The sequence below is a fragment of the Taurulus bubalis genome (genome assembly GCF_910589615.1).
Source record: "Taurulus bubalis genome assembly, chromosome: 11".
NCBI lineage: Eukaryota > Metazoa > Chordata > Actinopteri > Perciformes > Cottidae > Taurulus > Taurulus bubalis.
The window spans coordinates 21,950,418-21,972,993 of NC_136599.1; the positions used below are offsets into that span (position 1 = coordinate 21,950,418).

Below are 22,576 nucleotides of genomic sequence, written 5' to 3' on the forward strand. Positions count from 1 at the left end.
AATACAAAGTGGAAACTGCACTCAAACTCTACGTTAATGCTGGAGCGCTTCTTTAAAAATAAATAATTTCAGGGACAATCAGCACTTATAGCCCAATAGATGCTAATCCCCATATGAAATCCCATTGGGACTGTTTCAAATGTAGCAGGCTCTAAGATCAGAGGCCAAGGGACCCAGAAAAGGCATTTATCGCAAAAGCAATGGCTGTGGAACAATTTCTGGGAATTCCATATAATGAAACTTGAGCCATTGAAATGCTAAGATGCCATTTTATTAGGTACAACGAGCGGGGAAACGAATGCAGTGTAAACGCAGGACACGTGGCTTTTCATTTGAATGAGTCCGGCACCAGGTTTGGACACCATTCATTGTTTAACACAGGAAAGGGCGGCTAAGCAACAGGAAATAGTCAAAGCAACGTTTTTTTTTAGCATTCATGCTAGCCGTTTGGATGGCTTAGCAGCTATGCTGCCTTACCGCCTCCGTTCCAAAATTGACGAGCCACTAAATTGACCAAGAACCTCCAACTTAATCACGTTCACGTCACCCTACACGGGACAACAACACGGGTCTCAGGCTTGTGTGGCAAAGGCAAAGGGACGGGAGCCGCCCCAACAGCAGATGTGTCAATATGCTTTGTTTGTGCCGCGGGGAAAAGCCTCTTGCCCTGGCACCCCGAAGGTTTGTCATCTTTGTGAAGTAGTGGCTGTCTGTCTCCGGGAAATGTCCACCCGGATCCTCCACCGCTGTTTTTCCTGTTATTGTTTGTCTGCACTCGCCGAGATCACCTGTCAATCAAACTGGGTCAGTTTGAATTCACTGTGGGCAAACTTTTTGTTGGTCTTCTTTTTCCCGATCAGGTTTCTCTTAAGAAATCTGAAGCGTGCTATCTTTTCTCGGGTAGCCCCCCCAAGTGCATAAGTATGCAGTTTGTACACTCCGACCGAGGCCTGCACTCGACACCTTGTCTTTGACTGAGCCCCTCAGCTCTGGTGTCGGCCTTTTGTCAGCCAGCTAAGCTCGAGGCGAGAGAGAGATTCTTCTTATAGGGAAACACTGCAGTAGAGATCTGGTTACAAACCACTGCTGGCATTCAGGATTTTTTCTCTTCTCTCCTCTCCAGATGGTGGATGGTTCATTGTCACTGTTTGTAATAATTGCAATCTTATTTGCTTTATTATTTTAGGCATTACCCGTGCTTCCTATATATTGTGAAGAAAACACGGCTGATACCTTTAAAGCCACTCGGAGATTGTCGTTCGGACACTCGCAACCTCTTTCCTCTTGTGTGTGTTTAAAAAAAAATACATTTTCTTTTCCTGACATGCTATCAGACACCCTCCCTCCCTCGCTCTTGTACACATCTGACACAGTTTGATTGAATTTCACCTCTTGTCGCTCCGCGGGCGCACGGTGGGAAGTGATGGCGGAGCAGCGGGCCGGTCATGACAAGGCCTTCCTGCTAGCACCTGGCTATGTGTGTGTGGTGTGTTTGTGTGTGAGACACCTAATGCCTACACCTCTTAGACACACACATGCTGTCAGGAATACAGATGCATTCATGGATATAGCTTCTCACACACACACACACACACACTTCCTTTTCCCCTAGTACAAAAGGGAGTGAGCTCAGGTAGCTGTCAGGCGCTCTCCCACAGGGAACAGTGGGCAAGTCAAAAACAACCTCCTCGCCTGTCACTCCGCACACACACAAACACACACACACACACACATTTGCACGCTGTGCTTCGGTGCGAGGAGAGAGACCAAATGAGATGCCTTGGGCAGATGCTGGACCAGTTGTCCATGCTGCACACAAGGAGTTGTATGTGCGTACGTGTCTCTCAGACTGTCTCTCTGTCTACCCAACACCGCAAAAAGCCACCTGCCAGCAAGTCCGAGTGGACATGCCGTATTGCATTTAGTCTTTGCCTGGGCGCAACTGATAAGAAATAGCTGTGTGTGTGTGTGTGTGTGTGTGTGTGTGTGTGTGCGGGGGGGACACATGCATATCGCCCCTAGCAGTCACACTGGTAGTTCGCTCCTCCAACCAAGAGGACTTTCTTTTTTTTTAAGTGGATTTTCATGTGCTTTCGCCCATTGATTTCCAATCAGGTTTGCTACCTGTGGGAGCCTGCCATCTCTTTTAGACCCCCCCCCCCACCCAGCGCTTAGGCAGGGACGGTCACGCCAGCTGGCTGCCCATCAGCCCTCTCTGAGTGGGCACAGGGCCACAGCAGCTGTGGATGCCACTATGCGGGGCGAATTGCTCTCTAAGTTGATGTTTGTGTACGCACACAGGTACTCCCTGTTTGCTCTGTGCCTTCATCGGGCCTCTGACGCGGTTTTGGCAGTTTTGCGCGTTCCCGCTCGAGCAGAGTCGGTGGAAAGTGGAAGAATCGAACCGTCCGACGAGCTGAGGCCTTGAAGCGGTTGGCTGCCCTTGGTTTGTCTGCTCGTTGCTCGTCGCTGATGTTTTGAAAGGCCGCAGCCTCTTCAGAGGGCGAAAATAAACCGTCCGTGAGAATGCTGTCTGTGGATTGATTCTATTGTTGCTGCTGACTTTGTACTTTAGTTGTGTGTTTTTTTTGTCTATTGAAGCTTTTCCAAGTTCTGCAATAGGCTCCCCACACCCAACAACACACTGTGCTTCGCTCTGCATGGGTGGATGGATTCTCCCCTGAATGAATTGAGAGCATCTGTTTGCTTTCTGCCAGGATCACATTTAATCCCTCATGCATCGGTGTTGCTAAACTGTGCAGAGTTCCTCCTCAACACAGACCAATCCGCCTGATGTTTAAACATTAACTTTCCCCACATTCATTCGTGAAAACTGAACGTGTGAACTAAAAAGTGCTCACTTGATCAGATGTTCTTGTAGCATTCCTAACAGCTTTTTTCCTCCCTTTCTTCCTGATTCTGGCAGGCTGCAGAGGGATGCTCTGCGGCTTTGGCGCTGTGTGTGAGCATGACCAGGCGGACCCGGCCAGGGCCGAGTGCGTTTGCAAGAGGGTGGACTGTCCGTCCTTGGTGGCGCCCGTGTGCGGTTCGGACTCGTCCACCTACTCCAACGAGTGCGAGCTGGAGAAGGCCCAGTGCAACACGCAGAGGCGCATCAAGGTTCTGCGCAAGGGGCCCTGCTGTAAGTACCACTTCCCATAGCTCCTCCACAATAAAAGCATCCAGCTGGTTCCCACCAGTGGAAAACTTGCAACAGCACAAGCGGGGACCAGCGGGAAAGGTTCAGTTTGCATCAGCAGTAAAACACGCCTGAAAGCGATCGGCGGTCGGTACAATGAGGCTGACATGTGGAAGCACAAACAGGAACACAGCAGAGAGGGCCACGGAGAGCCAGGTCGTGCCGTACCCAGCCTGTGAAAGCGCTGAAAGCTGAACACAGAGCTTTTTATTTCCTTTCCGGCACGCACACACACACACACACACACAGTTCAACTGCTGGGAGCACATCTAAGTTGAGGAGACGGTCACGGGTCGGCACCCTGCTGCCGTGCTCGACCGACAGAAGGAATATTTTTGTACTGTTAGCGCGCGTGTGTGTGTGTGTGTGTGTATTGTTTTCGATGCGTCACCGTTGTTACACACAGGGTTTTGGACGGTTTTGAGAGATCAAATCGGCGCCTTTGATCCAGAAAAGATGAAGATACAAGCATTAACAGAAAGCAATCTGACCCGTGACTGACACTCTCCGTTAAAGCGCGGTGAGAGTTGAATTTCAATTCTGTGAAGCATAATATAGGTGGATAAACGTCAAGCGTGGGGAATGTGTGTGTGGTGCGGTTGAAATGATGGGATGTTTTGCTCTTTGCAAAACAAACGGGGTAGTTAATTGATTGAAACACAAAAGCTGCGAGTCTCTGAGTGACACTAAATTGCGTGTTATTGTCGAGTAAAGGGACTCTCATTAAACCCCGCGCCAATACTATAATATTATAATGCAACATGCTTTGCCTTCCTGTCTTTACCCCCCCCAATAATAAAATGTGTTCCCCATTATGTCCAATCTTTTTGTCCTTCCAATATGGCCACGCTCCCAGTGCTTAAGTGCCACTACCCATTGGTAGCCATCCAGTGTGTGTTTTATCCCCCCCCCCCCCCTGGCGGATGCCTATACTCCGGCTGTAGCTCTCGTCGCTTCTCCTCAGCCGAGCCCGTCAAGATCCAGGGCTTCCCGCCAGAAGCTTTTGCCTCAAATAATAAGCATAGTGTTCTGTCAGCGCCGCGCCCGCTGATAATTCCAGGGGTCTGATTACAGTGCCGGCTTTGGACCTGCCACTAATAACAAGCTCGGTGACTACTCGCCACTGGAGGAAAAAGATAAAGAGATGTACAGGACAGAGCGAGGGGTGGACAGGGAGTACAGCGGAGAGAAGCATCTGGAGAGGGAGGGAGGGATGGAAATTATGTTGAGAGAAGAATGAGGTTTGAAACATTTAGCGCACGAGAGGTGAGGCGAGAGCAAGTGAGCGAGGGATTGAGCGAGTGAGCGAGTGAATAGGTGAGCGGAGTGCAGGACTAGATGGAATCCAGGGACAGAAAGGAGTGTGAGTGTGTGCTGTAATGATGGTTTATGGAGGGTTGGAGGGTTTTAGGCCATCGGAAGCACCATAATTACCACTGGCAAACAACAGCAGGCAGTCACTGGGAAAAGGAAAAAAATCCCCCAAAGTAAAACATAATAATAATGATCATACTAATGATAGTATTGCTGCTAATAACAACATGCTCACCAGCAGGACAGAGGCTTTGTCTTTTAAAACGTCACAACCGGAAAAACGGGTTGCCCTATGCAATTGATGCTAATGGTAAGGCACTTTATGTGTCAACTTTTTCATGTAGCCATTCACTTTGGCTGCTTTTCAAAGAACACAGAGTTCTTTGGGAGCGGAAAGGCCTTCACAAACCAGGGCTGTATTTATTTAAATTTTTTTAAGAAAATTTGTGCGATTACTTTGCACGTCAGTATATTCTTTTGAACTGCCGTTTTTGGCATGAATACTTTCACACAGAACGCAAATAGTATACCGAAAAAATAAAAAAACATTGTTTTTTTGGGGGCTTGCGCACAGCAAATAAAGGCATCGACCAATCACATTGTACAGAGCGAGTTGGATTGCGCCTGTATTTATGAAACTAGTAATATAAAAGCCCTGGACATATAACATTCACAGGCCAGTATTTTGCATTTCCGTATCATTTATTCGTCATGATCCGTAATGTTCAAAGAAACAATGATTATACAAGCGTGAAAAAACAACAACCTCCAACCTCCAAAATATAAGATTACATCCTTCATGATTATCCAAGCAAACGTAACATATTTAATCAGATTATATCAATAACCTCTCTACAGATCCATATGGAAAGTTTCATTATCATCAAAAAATATCTAATAATGTCTTGCAGATTGCCGAGCTGGCCACATGACATTGCAGGTCCCTTAAAAGTCTCCCACATCCTTTCCGTGAGCGGAGAGAACGAGGGCGCTTTTAAGAATCGCGTGGGCGGGTGCATTTGGTGCTTTTTGTGCTTTTTGTGCTTTTTGTGCGAATCCTCGTTTGACTTTTTTTAATGTTTTTTTTTATTATGGGGTAAGCGAATTGGCCACCTTTCTGAGAAGCATGTCATGTCCAATTCAAATCTACTCGGGAAGTCTTATCTGGCACTCAGGAGTGTGGACACAAAAGAATATGTATATATTCAATTTTTCCGCTGCTTATTTGCTGCTTACTTCGAGCAAGACTGTGGGACTTTTTAAGAGAAGAAATAACGCATTCTTCCTTTTGCAAGTGAAAAAGGATGAATTCTCAGCCCCCCTGCCCCCCGTGCTCACCTCAACACACTCATGGGTTTGACCGCTACAGGGCCTCACTCACTCTGGTATGACCAGTAGCCAATGTCAAGCCAAACTTTAGATGGCTATCGCCGTGCAACTGATATTTACTGAGCTGAAGACTGTCAACCTCATGGCCCGCGTCTCCACTGGTGCTACATGCACACTGCACACTACACACAGTCACACAGCTCTGCAAGGTTACGTAGTTCTTTAAGGCCCAGTCTTTATCTGCACATTTTCATAGGAAATTGTGGCTCAATACAACCTGGGTCTCGGGAACCTTCTCCAAGGAAGTTCAGGTTTTTGGTTCGGTGGAGGCCTACGCTCTTCGAGTGCACTTTTTGCAAACGTACCTTTAACCTTTAACGTTCCGTAACTTTTTGAACCGGCTATCACAGCGGTAGCGACCAGCACTTAGTCGCCCCCTAATGTCCACCTAACCCGGCCCTTAATGGCTCAGACCAGCTTCCTCGTCATCATTCCTTTTCGTTCCGGGGTGCGATGCTTCATGATGGGCGGGGTTACATCTCCAGATAACAGCCTCCGACACCATCGGAGAATTAAAAGGAGAAGCCGCGTTCCAATTGGCCCAGAAGGGAGTCCCTAACAACGTGAGGCCAGAAGGGGAAAAAAGCAAGGAAAAAAAAACAGTCAGTTAAGAAAAGAAAGAACTCGGAGGACAGCGAGAGAGAGAGAGAGAGAGAGAGAGAGAGAGAAACACCAGTCAGCAGAAACACTCTCTGGTTCAGAGAGACAAGTGATACGTATGTGTGTGTGTGTGTGTGTGTGTGTGTGTGTGTGTGTGTGTGTGTGTGTGTGTGTGTGTGTGTGTGTGGGCGTGCACGTGTGCGCTGCAGTCGGCTGGGTAGCGTGCACCGTGTTGGCTCTCCCAATATTGAACTAGGGAGCAGAGTGGTAAATACACTCCATCTCCCGGGGAGAGCCACAGAAGTGCTGCAGAACTCATCTTGTGTGGCCACTCTAGTGGAACATGGACTTTTCTTTCTTTTTTCTTTTTTCTACACTTCGTTTTCTTCTTGCAGGAGTGCAACAAGTAATGCAAAAAGTGCGGTGGAAGGTGCCTGGGGTTTGAGAGAGTGATCAATGGAGATTGATTTTGTGTGTGTGTTCTCGAGAGTTGGCCATAAGCACGGCCTGCTGCCTCCTACTCTATCAGCCCTCTGTGTTTGTGTGTGTGTGTGTGTGTGTGTGCGCATGCTTTAGAGAGGGCTTTTATCTCTACAGCACCGACACACTCTTGTGTCCTCGCGGTGAAAGGAGAAAGGCATCAGTGCGCCACACCTGCTGCTCCGTCTGCTCCAACATCCTGCGCGGGGCCATCAGACCCGCCGGCCGGGTGGATGTGAACCCGCTCCGTCTTCCCACATGAAAGCACGCGGTGCGGCTTCGCAGGGAGAAATTCGCCGTCACAATTAGTTTTTTCCCCCTAGATTTATTACTTAAAAAACTGGAACCCGTGTAGCAAGTGCTCTTTTCTAGCGGCCATAAAGCTGGGCGAGATTACGTTCTCTCCCAGCTTAATGAGGAAGTACTTATATTGAACGTATCTGTGAAATGTTCATTGTCCAATATCCACTCTTTGCAACTCAAGCATTAGATTTTTTTTTTTACCATTATGTTTTGAAAACCCGAAGCACCTGGTTAATTTTCTCTAGTGTCAAAGTAAACATAATCCCGGCAACAATTACGTTTCCCTCTAAGCGTCTTCGCCAGAGCACATCAGTCCTTATTCGTGAGCCCTCCGCTTGGATATAGTTTACAGATATACACATTTTAATGATGAGTGAATATCCGTTTGCGCTTGCAAAAGTGTTTTTTTGCAGAACATGCTGTTCTGTATTGCCGCATCGAAATGTGTTATTTGAAACTAACTGATGGATTCAGATGCTGGCAAATGATGGATGAAATTCGACCGAATGTGTTGACGGTGCCGATGTAACACCGACGTGACATTCTGGAGTCACATGTGAGACGGCAGCTCCTCGCATCCACGCGTCTGTGTGACGAGAAGAGGAGCTGATGCCGTCTCTGACCTGTGCTCGTTACCCCAGTTGCACATTTTTGTCTTCCGCCTGGTGCCGGCGCGGCTGGTTGTTAAGGTGTCTGGGTCGGGGGCCAGTTGGAGCCCTGATTTATCCCCTCGCAGGGCCCAAGGCCGGCGGGGAGGAGACGCTTTCAGGAAAATCTCCTGCAAGCGAAAGCCTCGTTCTGGAGCCGAGCCGGAGAGCTGGAGATGAAAGCCCACCTGCTTTAATACCTCCTTAATTCCTCCCCACATACCCCTCTTCCACTTCCTCTTCTTCCTCACTCTCTCCTTCCACTTCCCGCTTCGCTCATGCTCCGGTGATCCCTTTTGTTGCCCCGGTGACAATGGACTGGTGGTAATAGCTGTCGATGGCGGAGATTACTTTTTTGGGCTTTGCCGGAGCAGATAACAGTGTTCTGCACAGTCATCCCGACCCTCTGCTCCTCGCTTGCTCCCGTTTTGGCTCTCCTCCAGTTTTCCTCCATTCGTTCCTTCTGCTAGTCTTTTTTTTCTTCTTGTTGTCTTTTCCCCTTATCTCCCTTGTTAGTTATACCCCTCCAATATCTTTACCCCTTCCTTCCTCACTCCCCCCACTCCTCCTTCTCACCTCCTCATCTCTCTCCCCCCCCCCCCCCCCCCCCCCCCCCCCCCCTTCCTCCTCCCCATTCAGTTCCTCTTCTTCTTCATGTCTCTCTTTTTCATCCCCCCCTCCATCCCTCGCTGTTGGACCAGCCAAAAATAGCTCGGCTACGCTCCGGCCGCTCCTTAACTTTCTTTCTTTCCTTCTCGTTCCCTCTCTTCCATTTCCCTCTTTCTGTTTCTTGCTGCTACTCTCGTCAGTAGTAACACACACACACACACGCACACACACACGCAGAGTAATCAAATTCCTCCGGGGTGATTGCCGAACACATTTATGTGCACGCACACGCAGTCACACACGCACACGGGTCGAGAGGTCATTGTAAATAACTCGGGTTTCGTGCTTTCATTTCCTTAGGGCATTGACTCTTGCTTGGTATTCATAACCATAACATGCAGAACCTGGCAGACGGACTGCGTGTGTGTGTGTGTGTGTGTGTGTGTGTGTGTGTGTGTACTGTGTTTATAACCCTTTGCATGTACACACATCCCAGATGTACTTAGTGAAATATACGCACATATACGCACACTCTAAGCATTTTGCAAAGAGATAGATTGAAAAACATACATTCTTGTTATCGTCCTTTGGCCATACACACACACACACACACACACACACACACACGCACACACCTGCTAATACCAGACAAGGGGTTTGTGCTTTGAAACTTTTTAATGTATTTATGCATTTGGCATCTACTGAATAATACATCAGTATTTGTTATTTTTTCCCATTTGTCCCACACTTCGGAGGACACGGAAAGGAGGGAAAATGATGAAAAGCAAAGTGGTGTTGAAAATATGAGGATAACTACAAGCTCAGCAGACAATAGTGATACCATATTTTATTTGTGTGGAAACAAGAATGGCGACAACTGTCAGGAGCCGGATTTTCTAAAGAATAACCATTTGTGTCGGTATTGGCTTGGTTTCTGTAGGATGTGTGTGTGTGTGTGTGTGTGTGTGTGTGTGTGTACGTGTGGTGTGTCACACAATGTATGTCCTCATATAAACCAAACTTTCGTTCTCTAAATTCTGTTCCAGTCAGATTCAGAGATTGTATTCAATATGTTAGATAGCTCTATTCTTCACTGCACTTTTACATTCAACACACACACACACACACACACACACACACACACACGCACAGCCACTCCTGCCCTGCCACTTGTTTGAGGGCCCTCCATCGACTGCCCTCCGTCCCCAGAGCCCCACTGTGTTCACATTGTGGCGGCAGAGGGTTATTGGAGGTTGATTGTAAACTCCACCTCCGCTGCTTTTTAAATGATCCCACAGACGTTGAGCTTTCAGAGCCCCTTCGGCCCCGGCCATCGATCCGGCTCGCTGGGACCCGCAGTCCTGCCGGTGGTTGGTGATCTAATGAGACACAGTTCACACCTGGGCTGGAATGTGAATGCGGTTAAGAGAGTGGAAGGAGGAGCAGCGCAGGGCGCTTAAGGAGAAAATGGATGGAGAACAAACTCGTGTGAGGAACTTTTGCACATCTGCTTTGACGAACCCAAGTTGGTGACAAACTGGCCTCCTAATGAACGCCTCTCTGCGGTTGTCGTGGTGCGGATGGTCCGCTCTGCGTCAGTGGTAACTTCCTACAACTCAGCCACCAGCTGGCGATCTGAACGCCACGTGACCCCACCGGCAACAATGACAACTTGTGCTATAAAGAGGTAAAAAGGTAAATACAGAAACAGAAAGCACCTTGACTCGGGAGGCCGGCCGCGTGACTTCTTTTTTCTTCTCTCTCTGGCCACGGTGTGAACGCTGCTTGTTTCCTGTTCAGCACAGCCACACTGTGAGGATCGTGAGGCCGATGCACCTTCATTTCTCCAACGAAGGCGCGTTTGTTTTCTCACTCCCTGATCAAACCCTTTTTTTATTCTTCACAATTAGAATTACAGAAACACACAAAGCCTGCCTGCCTGCAGTAATAATCAATCCTATTTTCAACTATTTGCACTGAATAGATGTCAGGACTCTCTCCTCCTCCTGCAGCTTCGTTCTGTTTTTGTCTCTTTTCTTTTTCCCAGAGAGGCTCATCAAAATAGCATGAATGGAATTGTTGTCGCGTTGAACAGGGTCGCACAGTACATTACAATGCTGAAATGGGCTGATTGAGGGCTTTATCAGATTCTAAATGTGTGTGTGTGTGTGTGTGTGTGTGTGTGTGTGTGTGTGTGTGTGTGTGTGTGTGTGTGTGTGTGTGTGAGAGAGACAGAAGTAGATAAACATTATGTTGGTCTTTTATTTCATTTCATACAAAAGTTTTAAATTATAATCCACTGGATCTTTGTTATTTTTTCCATTTCAATTACATTCTCAATCTTTGTGCCAAACGCTCATTAATGTGGTATTTCTGCATTCGCTCACAAGAGATTATTTTCTGTTTTCGGTTTGTTTTGTGTTGATGAGGTTCTTATCACAATTGCTGATGTTGCTTCAGTCGATACAAAAAATACAAAATAAAAACACTGAAAACGTTGAAGTGGTGACAAATCACCATCATCGCCTGGCTTCTGATCATTTGTAGCCAGGCAGCTGTATGACCTGCGATAAGACATATTCATAGTTATGCAGTATGCAGTCCATAAAAAAAAAAAATGTTTTCTGGTAGGGAACCACTAACTTTAGGGCAGCTGACTTCAGGACGGCTTTAATGAAACGCAGATAGACGTAATAGCTTTTAGATGAGTAAGTGACAGGGCGGTTAAAACACATTTATTTATATGGGACTGTGGGGGAGAGTGATAAAGCAGAGTGAACTGGAAAAGTGCACTCGGCGGAGTACAGATGACCGCCAGGTGTGTCTGTTCGAGTGAATAAATACGCTGCCTCTTTTTCTACAGTCATTCAAATATGTTTTCAAAAAGTGTGACTCGCTGCAACCACGAGAGTTCCTTTTGAGCGAGTCCAGCAGTATGCGGGGTTGGCCGTGGACGGACAGACGGACGCACTCAGGCACGCACAAACCCACCACATACATGATCAATCAATCATGCCTCAATCTCACCAAGCTGTGAGGGGGTTTATGTTTTCATCGGGTTCACATTAGTTCTTCTCAGCTCCGATACTCGCGTATGTTCAACTTTAAGAACACGGAAAGCGTTTTGTTTTTCTTCGTAAAGCTGCGCAAAGCCGTCCATTTAATCCCGTCCTGCCACAAATGGGCCCCGTGCCTGTTTTTCAGCACTTCTTGTATTTTTTCACACGCGAGAGAGATCTGCCAGCGCTAGATGACGTTCAGAAAATGGTCTACTTTATATTTTATTTTCACATTTACCTTTTTTTTGTGTGTGCTGCAATTAATGTCGCTGTCCTCTGTCCCCCTTTAAGAGTTTTGCTTTTGCCCACATCCCACACACTCTCCACCGTATACACTCACACTCACACAACACCACTCTGCTGTGAGTGTGGCTACCGGTTTATGATGAGGGCTTCACTCCCCCCCCCCCCCCCGGTTAATTTTACCCCTCTCAAGGGTAAAACAGCAAAGCGTGTAAAAAAACAGCTGCAGTTCAATGGAGCTCTTTGAAGAACTACATCAAACACAGAGAATCATCTTCTAGCCATTGGCCCCCACAGAAGAGAAAGAAATGAAGTGTGTGCGTGTGTGTGTGTGCGTGTGTGTGTAGTGGCGGCATGATGGAGAGGTGTGCAGGACTGTTAATCCTTTGGCCTCCCCTCAGTCCCCGCCTCCTGCTCCTCATCACTTGGTTGAGATCTCTGGCTGCACATTCTCATCCATATTTAGTTCTTGGATCTTGCTCCGTATTGATCTCGTCCGTGAATCTTGGTTATTTTTCCGCCGTTCATTGCAGCCCTGTTCATTGCTCCTGTTCTGACCCTCCTTTCCTCCTTATCTCCCTTCTGCACACTTCTCTCCACAGCACCTCTCAACTTGAAGCCTTTTCCTTCGCTCGCTATTCCCCCGTCTTTGTTTAGACGCTCCCCGCCCTCCTATTTATACTGTATATATTGTTTGTATTATTATTTTTGGGTCATTGTTGTCCCCGTGCGTTTCACTCGCCCAGAATTTGCTTGTCAATCAAATGTTTTTTTTTTTTCTTCCTTATTATAATTTTTATTATTCGTGCGGTTGTTTTTCTTACTTTGCAATGCATCATTTGCTAAATGCTAGTGAATCATTTCCCTGCCTTTCCCTTTTTGTGCTTTGGACACAATTCTTCCCTTTGCATTTTTGCGGCCATTACATGTGCTGCGTCCATTACACACACACACACACACACACACAAACTAAAATGACAAAGCATGAGCATTTAGAACAGTTCTGAGGACTTCATTCAGGTATGGAGTTGAGCTGTTTGTGCATATTACCATTGGAATGATGACACGCGCACACAGACTCACCAGCTGGAAAACAATACGGCGTCGCTGTCGCGGCTGGTAAATACTGATTAGCGGGACCTCGAGGATAGAGCCGGAGTCAGGTGTTAAGCCTAGCTTAGCATAATACAAAAAAGACAGGTAGCTCGGCTCTCACAGACTGAAGGCAACTATGAGCGTACTAGTATTTTCAAAAGTGTGAATTATTCTTTGTATTATTTCTTCACTATTAATGTCTGAATGTTTGATTCTCTCTTGCAGTATTTATTTTTAACTCGGCCGACCCGTCAATGCTGCTTTCCTCTCTCTGTCACTTCTTCTTCTTCTTCTTCTCCTCCTCCTCCTCCTCCTCCTCCTCCTGCTGGTGAAGGGGGGGGGGGGGTTCTTGATTAGAACCCACACTGCTAAGTCTCCCCACATCACATCATTGCATTTGATTAGCTCCAACCCCCTGCTCCCTCCCTTATCACTACCAGCACAACAGGAAGCACCACACACACACACACACACACACACACACACACACACACACACACACACACACACACACACACACACACACACAGATGCACATGCATACATATCACTTGCAGACTTATCTGAACTCCATGGCTGCCGGCAAATGTGCTCTGGAATAAATGAGCACACACAACACTCTCCACACACACACACACACACACACACACACACACACACACATCTGGGCTGCTGCTGGGCGACAGGGGCTTCAGGTAAAGCCAGCATGGCGCTGACAGCTCCCTGGCCCTAATGAAGCATTAATAAAGTGCAGCACAAAACAGTGGATCATAGAGAAGCAGAGATCCCCCACCTGCCTGCTGACGCCACGGCACATGAATTCACAATCGGGGGGCAGGGGGGGCGTCCCCGACGGGCTTACGAAGCCGACGCTCCCGGCTCCAACGAAGCGGTTTCTTTCCCCGTTAAAGAGCCGATCAAATGCAAGCGGCTCCCCATGTAGTGGCCCCGCGAACACACCTGTATGTGTGCGTCACGCGGCGCTCTTTGAGTTGGGGCCCCCAGAACGTTGAGTGTCCTCCTTCCCTTCCCATGAAGCTTGAGACTCCGCCTCCGTTTGTGCTGGGATTGCTTCAGTGTCACTTCAGTGTCTATCGGCATCCTTATGTGCCTCCTTTTTTTGTATTTATTCCCTCATTATCTTTGCAGTCTAAACCTCGCTGAGCTTTACTCCAGCGAGGGAGACTGATCTAATTGGCAGCGAGGATCATTCTAATTTTCCGAAGCCTCTTTCTCCCCTCTCTCTCTCTCTCTCTCTCTCTCTCTCTCTCTACTTTTTTCTTGCCACCTTTCAAATGATAATAATGAGAAAATATAAGCGAGAGAACTCCCTAGAGTTTGCTGTGGTGAACGTGAGTGTGTGTGAGTGTGTGTTTTTTTCTGTTTCTTCTTCTTTTCTTCGGGGCTTGTTACACCGATCACATTTGCCCAGGCCATTTGCCTGCCTGTCTGAGAAGGGGGAGGCTTATCTGCACTAACGCCCCGCCCAGGCCACGCTTCCTATCCAAATGGGCCCCTGTTAGCATTCTGATCAGGAGCCCCCGCCTCTCCTCCCTGTTCTACCTGGCTCTCATGCTCCTCACTACCGCACACACCCATCCTCCACCTCAACACGCTCGGAGGAGAAGTGGGCTGTAGAGAGAGAGGAAGCCCGGGCTATTATTTAATGAGATCAAGAAGTGTGAGGACGATGCTGTTTACTGTCACAGAGCAAACATAGCCCCCCCCCCCCCCCCCCTCCCTACCAACCCGCCATGTGCATCGTGAACAATGTGGCCGGAGCACTTCACGCGACCTTCTACCTGCTCCGGCAGACACAACCAGGTCGTTACACGAGGCCATCAGTGTGTCATTGTTCACGTGATTAGACAGAAATGAAAGGGCCACGTGTTCCCCAATCGCTATCAAGGTCATATAGCTGCAATTATCACCCACCCGTCCATGGCTCACAATGGCTGATGATTTCTGGGAGTCGTTTGCCATCGTTGTGCCTGAGTTCCAGCTGTAATTTTGGGTGCTTTATTTTTGAAGTGTCTTTGTCATAAATTGGGTCTGGAGTCAGTTCCCGCTGCAACACACAGCACAAATATATGAAAGTCTTCGTTAACGAGTCTCACGCACCAAACCTCAAAAGGACTTGACAGGAGGGGGGGGGGGGGGGTGTCATGAAGACGGGGAAAGCGAGGTGGGGGGTGCTTCCTTTGATCAAGAGCGCTCCCGTCTCCTTACACATCCATAATATATCTCTCTCCGCACTGCATTCCAGTCCCGGCGAAAAAACGGAATGCACAGCAAGGAATTTACGATTCAATATACGCACACACACACACACACACACACACACCCTTTAAATTAAATCCGTTCATGTCGGCTGTAACAAAAGAGGGGATAATATCAGACACGGGTAAATATTTATTCCGAAAGTGCCGAGCTTAGGAAATGAGAAGGCCGCCGCTGCGCCTCCCTCCCACAGGAGAGCATGTTTGTTCCGTGACAGTCATAAATATGCATCATGCAGCCGAGGTGACAGAGATCGTAATCTTTCGGTCGAGCGTGTGAAACCCCCCACCACCCCTCCACCCTGTCGGTGGTGAAATGAAAGGTTTTACCCTGTCCTGTCATTGCAATGAGCCACTCGGCGACAAGTGGCGCGCTGTTTAATTAGAATGGAAACAACTTCCCTCGGGGGGAGGAATGCCTCTCGTTCTCTCTCTCTCCATCTCTCTCTCTCTCTCTCTCTCTCTCTGACGATTAAGGCATGCCTGAGCGTACCGGGAGAGAATGCGTTGCGAAGGCGGCGTTCCCAAAATCAATTGGTGCCGCGCTGCAAAAAATGAAACGCAGCTCGTTTTTGCTCCAAAGAGGTGCAACCAGGAGCCACTTAAATAACCCCCCCAAAAAAAGGCAGGTGTATTCGTCAATCTGCCTTTTTGGACTAAACCTTGTTTTCATGTTTCCACCCCCGCAGCCCTGAAGGACCCCTGCGCCGACGTGGCCTGCAGCTACGGCAGCACCTGCGTCCAGTCGTCGGACGGCCTGTCGGCCAAGTGCATGTGCCCCCTCGGCTGCGACGGCAGGCGCGAGCAGACGGTGTGCGGCAGCGACGGGGAGGACTACCGCAGCGAGTGCGAGCTCCACCAGCACGCCTGCAAGAACCAGAAGAACATGCGGGTGCAGTACCAGGGGCCCTGCGGTGAGCTCCCCCCTCCATGATGAAGCTCACGTTCTGACAGGGAGGACTTCATTCCCTCCTCCTTTTCTTTTCTTCCCTCCACTCTGTTTACTACCTCTGGCTTTTGTTGTTTTTCTCCTCCACATACCCCCGCTTACATACGGCACGCCTCTGCTAATTCTCATTTTTCATTCAGGTTGCTCCGCTTCACACAGGTACTCCTGCGGTGCGAATTGTTGTTTTCTCTAAGTAGGTCTTCAGAGCTGTCGTCTTTCGTCAGGCCCCGACTTTCTTTTCTTTCCCTCATTCTTGTTATCATCAGGCGATAGTTGTTTACTCCCAAGGCGTTCAACTTTGAGTTTTATGTTTGTTTTGAGGCAGATGGAGGGAAATAGTGAAAAGCAGACACAAAGCTCTGTCTCTAAGCAGCGGGAGCTTCCGGGAGAGTGCCGGCAGGGGGGGGATGGATGAGCGGGAAGGTTGGCCGAATAAATCCAACCCCGAGTCAGCACAAAGTGACCCGGGCCCGGCCAGTCCCCGCCTCCCGAGCCCCTGATGGTCCCTCTAAATCTTCCTTCAGCTGTTTCATCTAAAGCCTTGGCTATTCCAGGCGGCCAGACAAACAAAGTGGATTTATCTGCGCTGCTAGTTTTTTGCAGCAAACAGACCATTCTTTTTGTACTTGCTCAGCTAGAGGAGAGCGCGGCTCCTGGAAGCCGTTCTTCCCAGTTAATGGGAGGTAATGGTCTTCCCCTCAGATAATGGTCAGGCAGAGGCCCTGCATGCGTTACAATACATCCCCGCCCCGCGCTGGTTGCTGGTCTCTGCAAGCCTTTGCATTGTGTTGACAGAAAAACAGCATGAAGCCAGGCCACAAACGGTCACTCCGCCTCCCAGCCCATCTACAGTCTATTTTTTTTCCTTCTTATTTTAATTTCTTTTCCTGCATTGTCGCTCTTTGTATTCCTGCCAGAGGTCTTTGGAAAGCGTGTCACCTTCTCCTCTCCTTCTCCTCCCTCTCCGCTCCTTTTTCCCGACGATAGGGTGTTCCATCCTCGCCGTGTTTTGAATGACTCGCTGGCAGCTTGGCAGTGATTTGATGTGTCACGGTGCTACATAAATCCTTTTGTTTTCCCCACATGCTGAAAGCGTGGCGGGCAGCATAAAGCTCCTGTTTCAAGGAGCAAACCCCCCCTCCTCGTCCCACACATCCGCAAACCAATTCCATTATGATCACGGACCGATACGGGCGAGCGTGCCAGACCGAGCGCTCCCCCGGAAGGAGGGAGGTGCCAGGGAGCAAATCAAACCGACCGCCTCGTCATCCATTTCCTTGTCTCCCCCTTCACAAGCGTAGGTCCGAGTCTGAGTCGCTCTCACTGCTGCTCCACAGATATTATCTGTGGAGCAGCAGTGATGGAGGATCATCTCCCCGTCCCTTCTGTTTTTTTCTTCTAGTCTTCTCCTTTCTCTTCTCTTCTGTTCTCTTCTGTCTGGATTTACTAGACGAACAAAAGTACATCCCACCAATACATACACCAAGATGTTTTTTTTTTTTTTTACAGGTATATCTTTGTTTATTTAAAAGCAGGCCCACTACCGTTTTTAGAGGCTTTGAAGCCAGGGCACGCCTAATTGACTTTACACCGATTTTGTTTTTTTTACATGTTACCAACTGATACAATTGTTCAAACCCCTGTGCTGCAGTGCATTGTTTCTCATGAAAGGCTGTGTCTCCACAGACCCGTGCAAAGACAGCGAGAACAACCTGAGCACGATGTGCCGGGTGGAGGCTCTCACCCGCCAGCCCCTCATCTTCGGCCTGCCGGAGTGGTGCACCCCGGGCAATGAGCCGCTGTGCGCCAGCGACGGACAGACCTACCCCAGCGAGTGCGCCATGGGAGCAACGGGCATGCAGAAAGGCATCAAGCTCCGGAAGATCCACGCGGGCCGATGCAGGAGGCTGGGTAAGGGCCGCTGGGACGAGCGCCGAGGCCTCTGGCCCGGGTAGTGACAACTCACGGGTTGAGAATCAGCTGTCTACTATACTACATCCTGCAACTTTTTAGAGCCATGGTGGCAATGGGGATCTGCCTTTGAATCATTAAAATAAAGGATATTGAGTAGCTTTTTATTTTCATCTTCTACCCATTAGTCATTAATAATACATTATCTACTCCCAGTTTCCTGACCCTCGGTCTGAGGACGGAGAAGCCCTCTGGGGGGACCGGACCATAGTTCTGGAGTTTGTGTATGTCGTGATATGAACGTGTTTTATACGTACATTTGTCATTTACAAAAAAGGATGCCCTGTTGTAAAAGCGTATTAATCAGGGTACTGCGTTGGGAGGGTGCACATCCGAAGACCTCCCAAGCGGTTTGGCACTCCAAAACGATGTGATCAATTCCCAAAAGCTTTGTTTCCATCGCAGCTGAACGGGAACAGTCGGGGTCGGGTTTTTTAAAGGGTTCAACGACACGGAAGCGAAATGCGGCCCTCAAAAAAAAAACATGTAATCCCCCTCCTCAAGTTTGAAAGGTGTCCGGTCGGGGGAGCTGGCGCTGACAGCTGACCCTGCAACGGCGTTTCGGCTGCACGCCACAGAGATAAAGGACTCTCAGGGTCTCGGGGTCTGCACTGTATCCACGCTCACAGTGGCCTCCTCCAGCACTGATAAGAGCCTCCAGGGCTCTTATCAGTGCTATTAGAACAGGGGCTTTAAGCCTTAGTCAACAAAGAGCTGTCAGCCCTTACAGTACGTCTGATAGCCATCGGAGGAAATCCAATTTTCCCGCTGTGTTGTCAGCGGGGGGCTCGCGGCAACACAGACATGTGCAGAGAACCTTCTCCTCCCGCACACGTGTACCGAGACTCCTGACAGCGGCACAGACAAGAATAGATCGCTGCGTGACGTCCATTGTTGCAGCCAACAATGGAGGCTGATGCCCACTCCTTCGACACGCCCCGGTTCTCGCCGTCCGCTCAGCTTGATGGAGCCGGTGGAGGAGCACGAGGGCTTCTAAATTGCACAAATCCCCGGCCAGTATCTGTGCGTGAGCGAGTGGAAGAACACTTTTTTTTTTTGTATCCCTCCCAACTCTCTTTTCTTTTTCAAATGAAAGAATAATTCAATTTGAAACAGAGATCCATGAAATCATATCCCTAAGCAAATTGCAAATTGGTATCTAATGAAAATGGTCATTTCGACTTGTAACCATGACATTGCACACCGCCGTCGCCCTCTCGCTCGGATACAGCGGCGACGTAATTAAGTGTGGCGTGACAGGCTTTTAAAGAAAGGGAGAAGAAGGAATTGAATTGCTGTAGAAATTTGATCCACTGATCAGGAATGAAGTAAATTCGAAGCCAAGCGAGCGCCTCCAGAACAGAGAGGCCTGCTTCAAATTGGATTTTTCTCACTTCAATGGTAAATTTGCCATTTCACATTACCAGTGTTTCTTTCTTTTTCTCTTAATTTCCACAGTAGATTTCTGCTTAGTGAGTCAAAATATGATGAACATAATAGTTTAGACTCCAACTTGACCTTAAAATACAAAGACTTTGAGTTTTAAGTTTATTAAAGTTAGTTGGGAACTTTTAACAATTAAGTTAGATGGGATCTCCAGTCCATGTATCACCGGCGGGCCAATCGCCAATTTTCCTACACGAAAATTATTGTAACAAACTCAATACAAGTTATGGGGGTAATTTTCTCAACTTAAAATATAAAGCAAATTATCCTGTAGTAAATAGTTAATAAATGAACTTAATTTTTTTACCTTGCATTCTCTGAAATAAAGCGCCATTGAAATAATAATAACACTCGATACGAGCAGAAATTAACGCGTCCTTTTTTTGGACCCGGCAACACGCCACGCCGATGTGTTTCTGCTTGTATCGGCTTCAGGTTTCATCTGTCTTGTTGAAACGCAATTAAATTGATTCGTAATTCAATCTTTTTTCATCAGCTGTGAGCAGTCCCTCAGAGTCCTCTTAGTACGACTGCTTATTGTATAACCACTCAATTAACACAACATATGCAATCATGTTTCTTCTGGTGAGCTGTTGAAACTATTTCTGCAAAGAGGCATAACCTGTGCCGCAGAAAAGAAAAGCTTTTATTTATTATTTTTACACGAGCTGCAAGTGGCATCAGTCCACTCCAACATGTAATTACTGTTTGAGAAGAAAACAGCTTTACTTCCCTGTCGGTGGGAGCTGCAGGCATCACACAGCAGGAAGGACGGTTCGACGCTTTGCAGCAGCAGCTTGAAATGTTTTTTTATTTCATTTATTTGTATGCTTGCTGACTACTTCTGTTGCACTCGCCCATCACACTTTCACAAAAGTGGCAGTTGAAGACAACTCTTAAAAAGGAGGGTCTGGAAACGGGGTGAGCCCTTAAACCCTCGTTAACCCTCTCCCTCTCCCCCCTCCAGAGCACTGTCAGGAGGAGTGTCTCTTCAACGCCCTGTGCGTGGTGGAGCAGCAGAACGCCCGCTGCTCCTGCGACCCCATCGAGTGCGACGGCACCTACAAGCCCGTGTGCGGCAAGGACGGACGCACCCACACCAACGACTGCGCCCGGCGCAAGGCTGAGTGCCTGGGCAAGACCCCCATCCCCGTCAAGCACCTGGGACCCTGTGGTGAGTGGAGCTCGGGGGGGTCGGGAGCGAGGACGCTGTCCCCCTTTAAATCCTTCTCTCTCTCTCTCTCTCTCTCTCTCTCTCTGCTTATTGTAATGCTTGTTACATGTGTTTTGTCCTTCTCTATCTTCCAGGCTTACTGTGCGTGTGTGTCAGGTACTTTTCCTGAAAAGTATTTTTTGAAATGGTTCGGCGATGCTCTCTGCAGGGGGGGGGACTCAAACCGACAGAACTCACGTGTGCCTTCCTTATAAAAACGTGCCTTCACCCGTTCACCAGCCATCCATCTCCTCCTCATCCCCGTCACGCTTCATCCCAAACACACACACACACACACACACACACAAAATGAAACGCCACCTCCATCCGCTCTCCTTCTCTTCTGTGGCGGGTTTCTTCTCCCCTCCTCCCTACCTACTCCTCTGTCTTTTGTCTCCTGTGTGTTGCTTTTTTCTTGCATATATATACATATATATTTAAAAAAAAAAGCTCTTCTTTCTTTTTCAGTGTGTCAATCTGTCTGTCTGTCTGTCTTTGTCCGCGTGGTCGTCTTCCTGGCTGTCTGCGGGGCGGCAGGTGGAAAAGTGGGGTCACCCGGTGGCCGACCTCATCAGACGGATTCTGATGGGTGAAGCCCTTCTCCTCGCTCCGAAAAAAGGGAACCTGAGAGGAGGGGGTCTTGTACAGCTGTCTTTTTTTCTGTTTGTTGTTGTCCACCTTCTGCTTCTGTCTCCTTGTGTCATTAATGTGCTTTCCTTCTGTTTTACCCCTCCTGCAAAAGATGTGACCCGTGAGGTTGGAGAAGTCTTCCCCTGCGCTTTATTTCCTCTCTAACTGCTTCTGTTCATACCAACCTGCCTAACCAGTGCCCCCCCACCCCCGACTCTTTCTCTTTCAGCATGCATTTGCATGTTTTCATGGGTTTTTTTCAACCTTTTTTTGATCGTAAAAGGGTGAGCGTTTGACCACATTCTGCGCGGAACCCTTTGGAAATCCTTTATTTCCGATCCTTTTAGGTTTGGATTAAATTGATTACATTTCAGATGGTCAAAGGTCAAAAGACAGGTCGCCCAAGTTAGTATTCATCGCATGCAACCCGTAAATGAGGCGAGAATCAGAAGCAAAACTCGTCACCTAGCTACCAGCGCAGAACAATCTCAAAGCTGCCGTCTATTTACAAAAGAAATGTGATTATTACTGCTTCAAAATATTGTCATTGAATGCAATCCAGGAGTTCCCTCTGGTGAAACTAAGAAGCCTGCTGCCTGAAGGTATCGCAAAAAGGTTGTTTTTTGCTGATAAAAAAGAATGAAGAGAGAGGAAAGATTCAATAACAGATCAGCCTTTTGAGTTCAGCAAATTTGGTCATTTCAATTCAAATTACAAGCAACTCATGATGAGTATCGTCTGTGAGCTGCACCGTCAAATAGATCATGTTTTTAAAGAATGCCCCCCAAATGACTGTTTGTCTGGCTCGTTCCACCTAACGACCCTTTTTTTAACTTAGGGTGGACTTTCCTCGTTGAGTAAAAATGTGTATTTAATCGGCGTGTGTATTCTAAGGGCATGACATACACAGCGCCTCTGATTTTAATGCCCCATCTCACGTGAACCTGAATTAGAAGCGTTCCTTTCGACCGTGACCCCGATGACCCCTGTGAAGCGTGATAAAGCAAACTGCTCTTGCTCCTCGGTGTCACACCACCTCTCCAACACCAATCCACTCCTCGTTTATTATTATTTATTTTTTTACTGTTGTTGTGACAGAGGCCGATAAAAAATGGAGCCATCCGTCCGTCCCCCCCGCGGGTGCCGGGGT

At 48.1% G+C, this 22,576-nt stretch overlaps 1 protein-coding gene across 1 annotated transcript in view; it reads left to right on the plus strand.

The window, feature by feature from the left end:
* The window catches only part of agrn (agrin), a gene marked incomplete at its 5' end in the record, with an annotated part of 206,570 nt that overhangs the window by 117,216 nt on the left and 66,778 nt on the right, over positions 1–22,576 (plus strand). The window contains 4 exons of the mRNA XM_079226528.1: positions 2,927–3,142; positions 15,907–16,131; positions 17,853–18,077; positions 20,551–20,757. Coding sequence (XP_079082654.1) covers positions 2,927–3,142; positions 15,907–16,131; positions 17,853–18,077; positions 20,551–20,757 — 873 coding nt within the window. The remainder of the gene's footprint in view (positions 1–2,926; positions 3,143–15,906; positions 16,132–17,852; positions 18,078–20,550; positions 20,758–22,576) is intronic.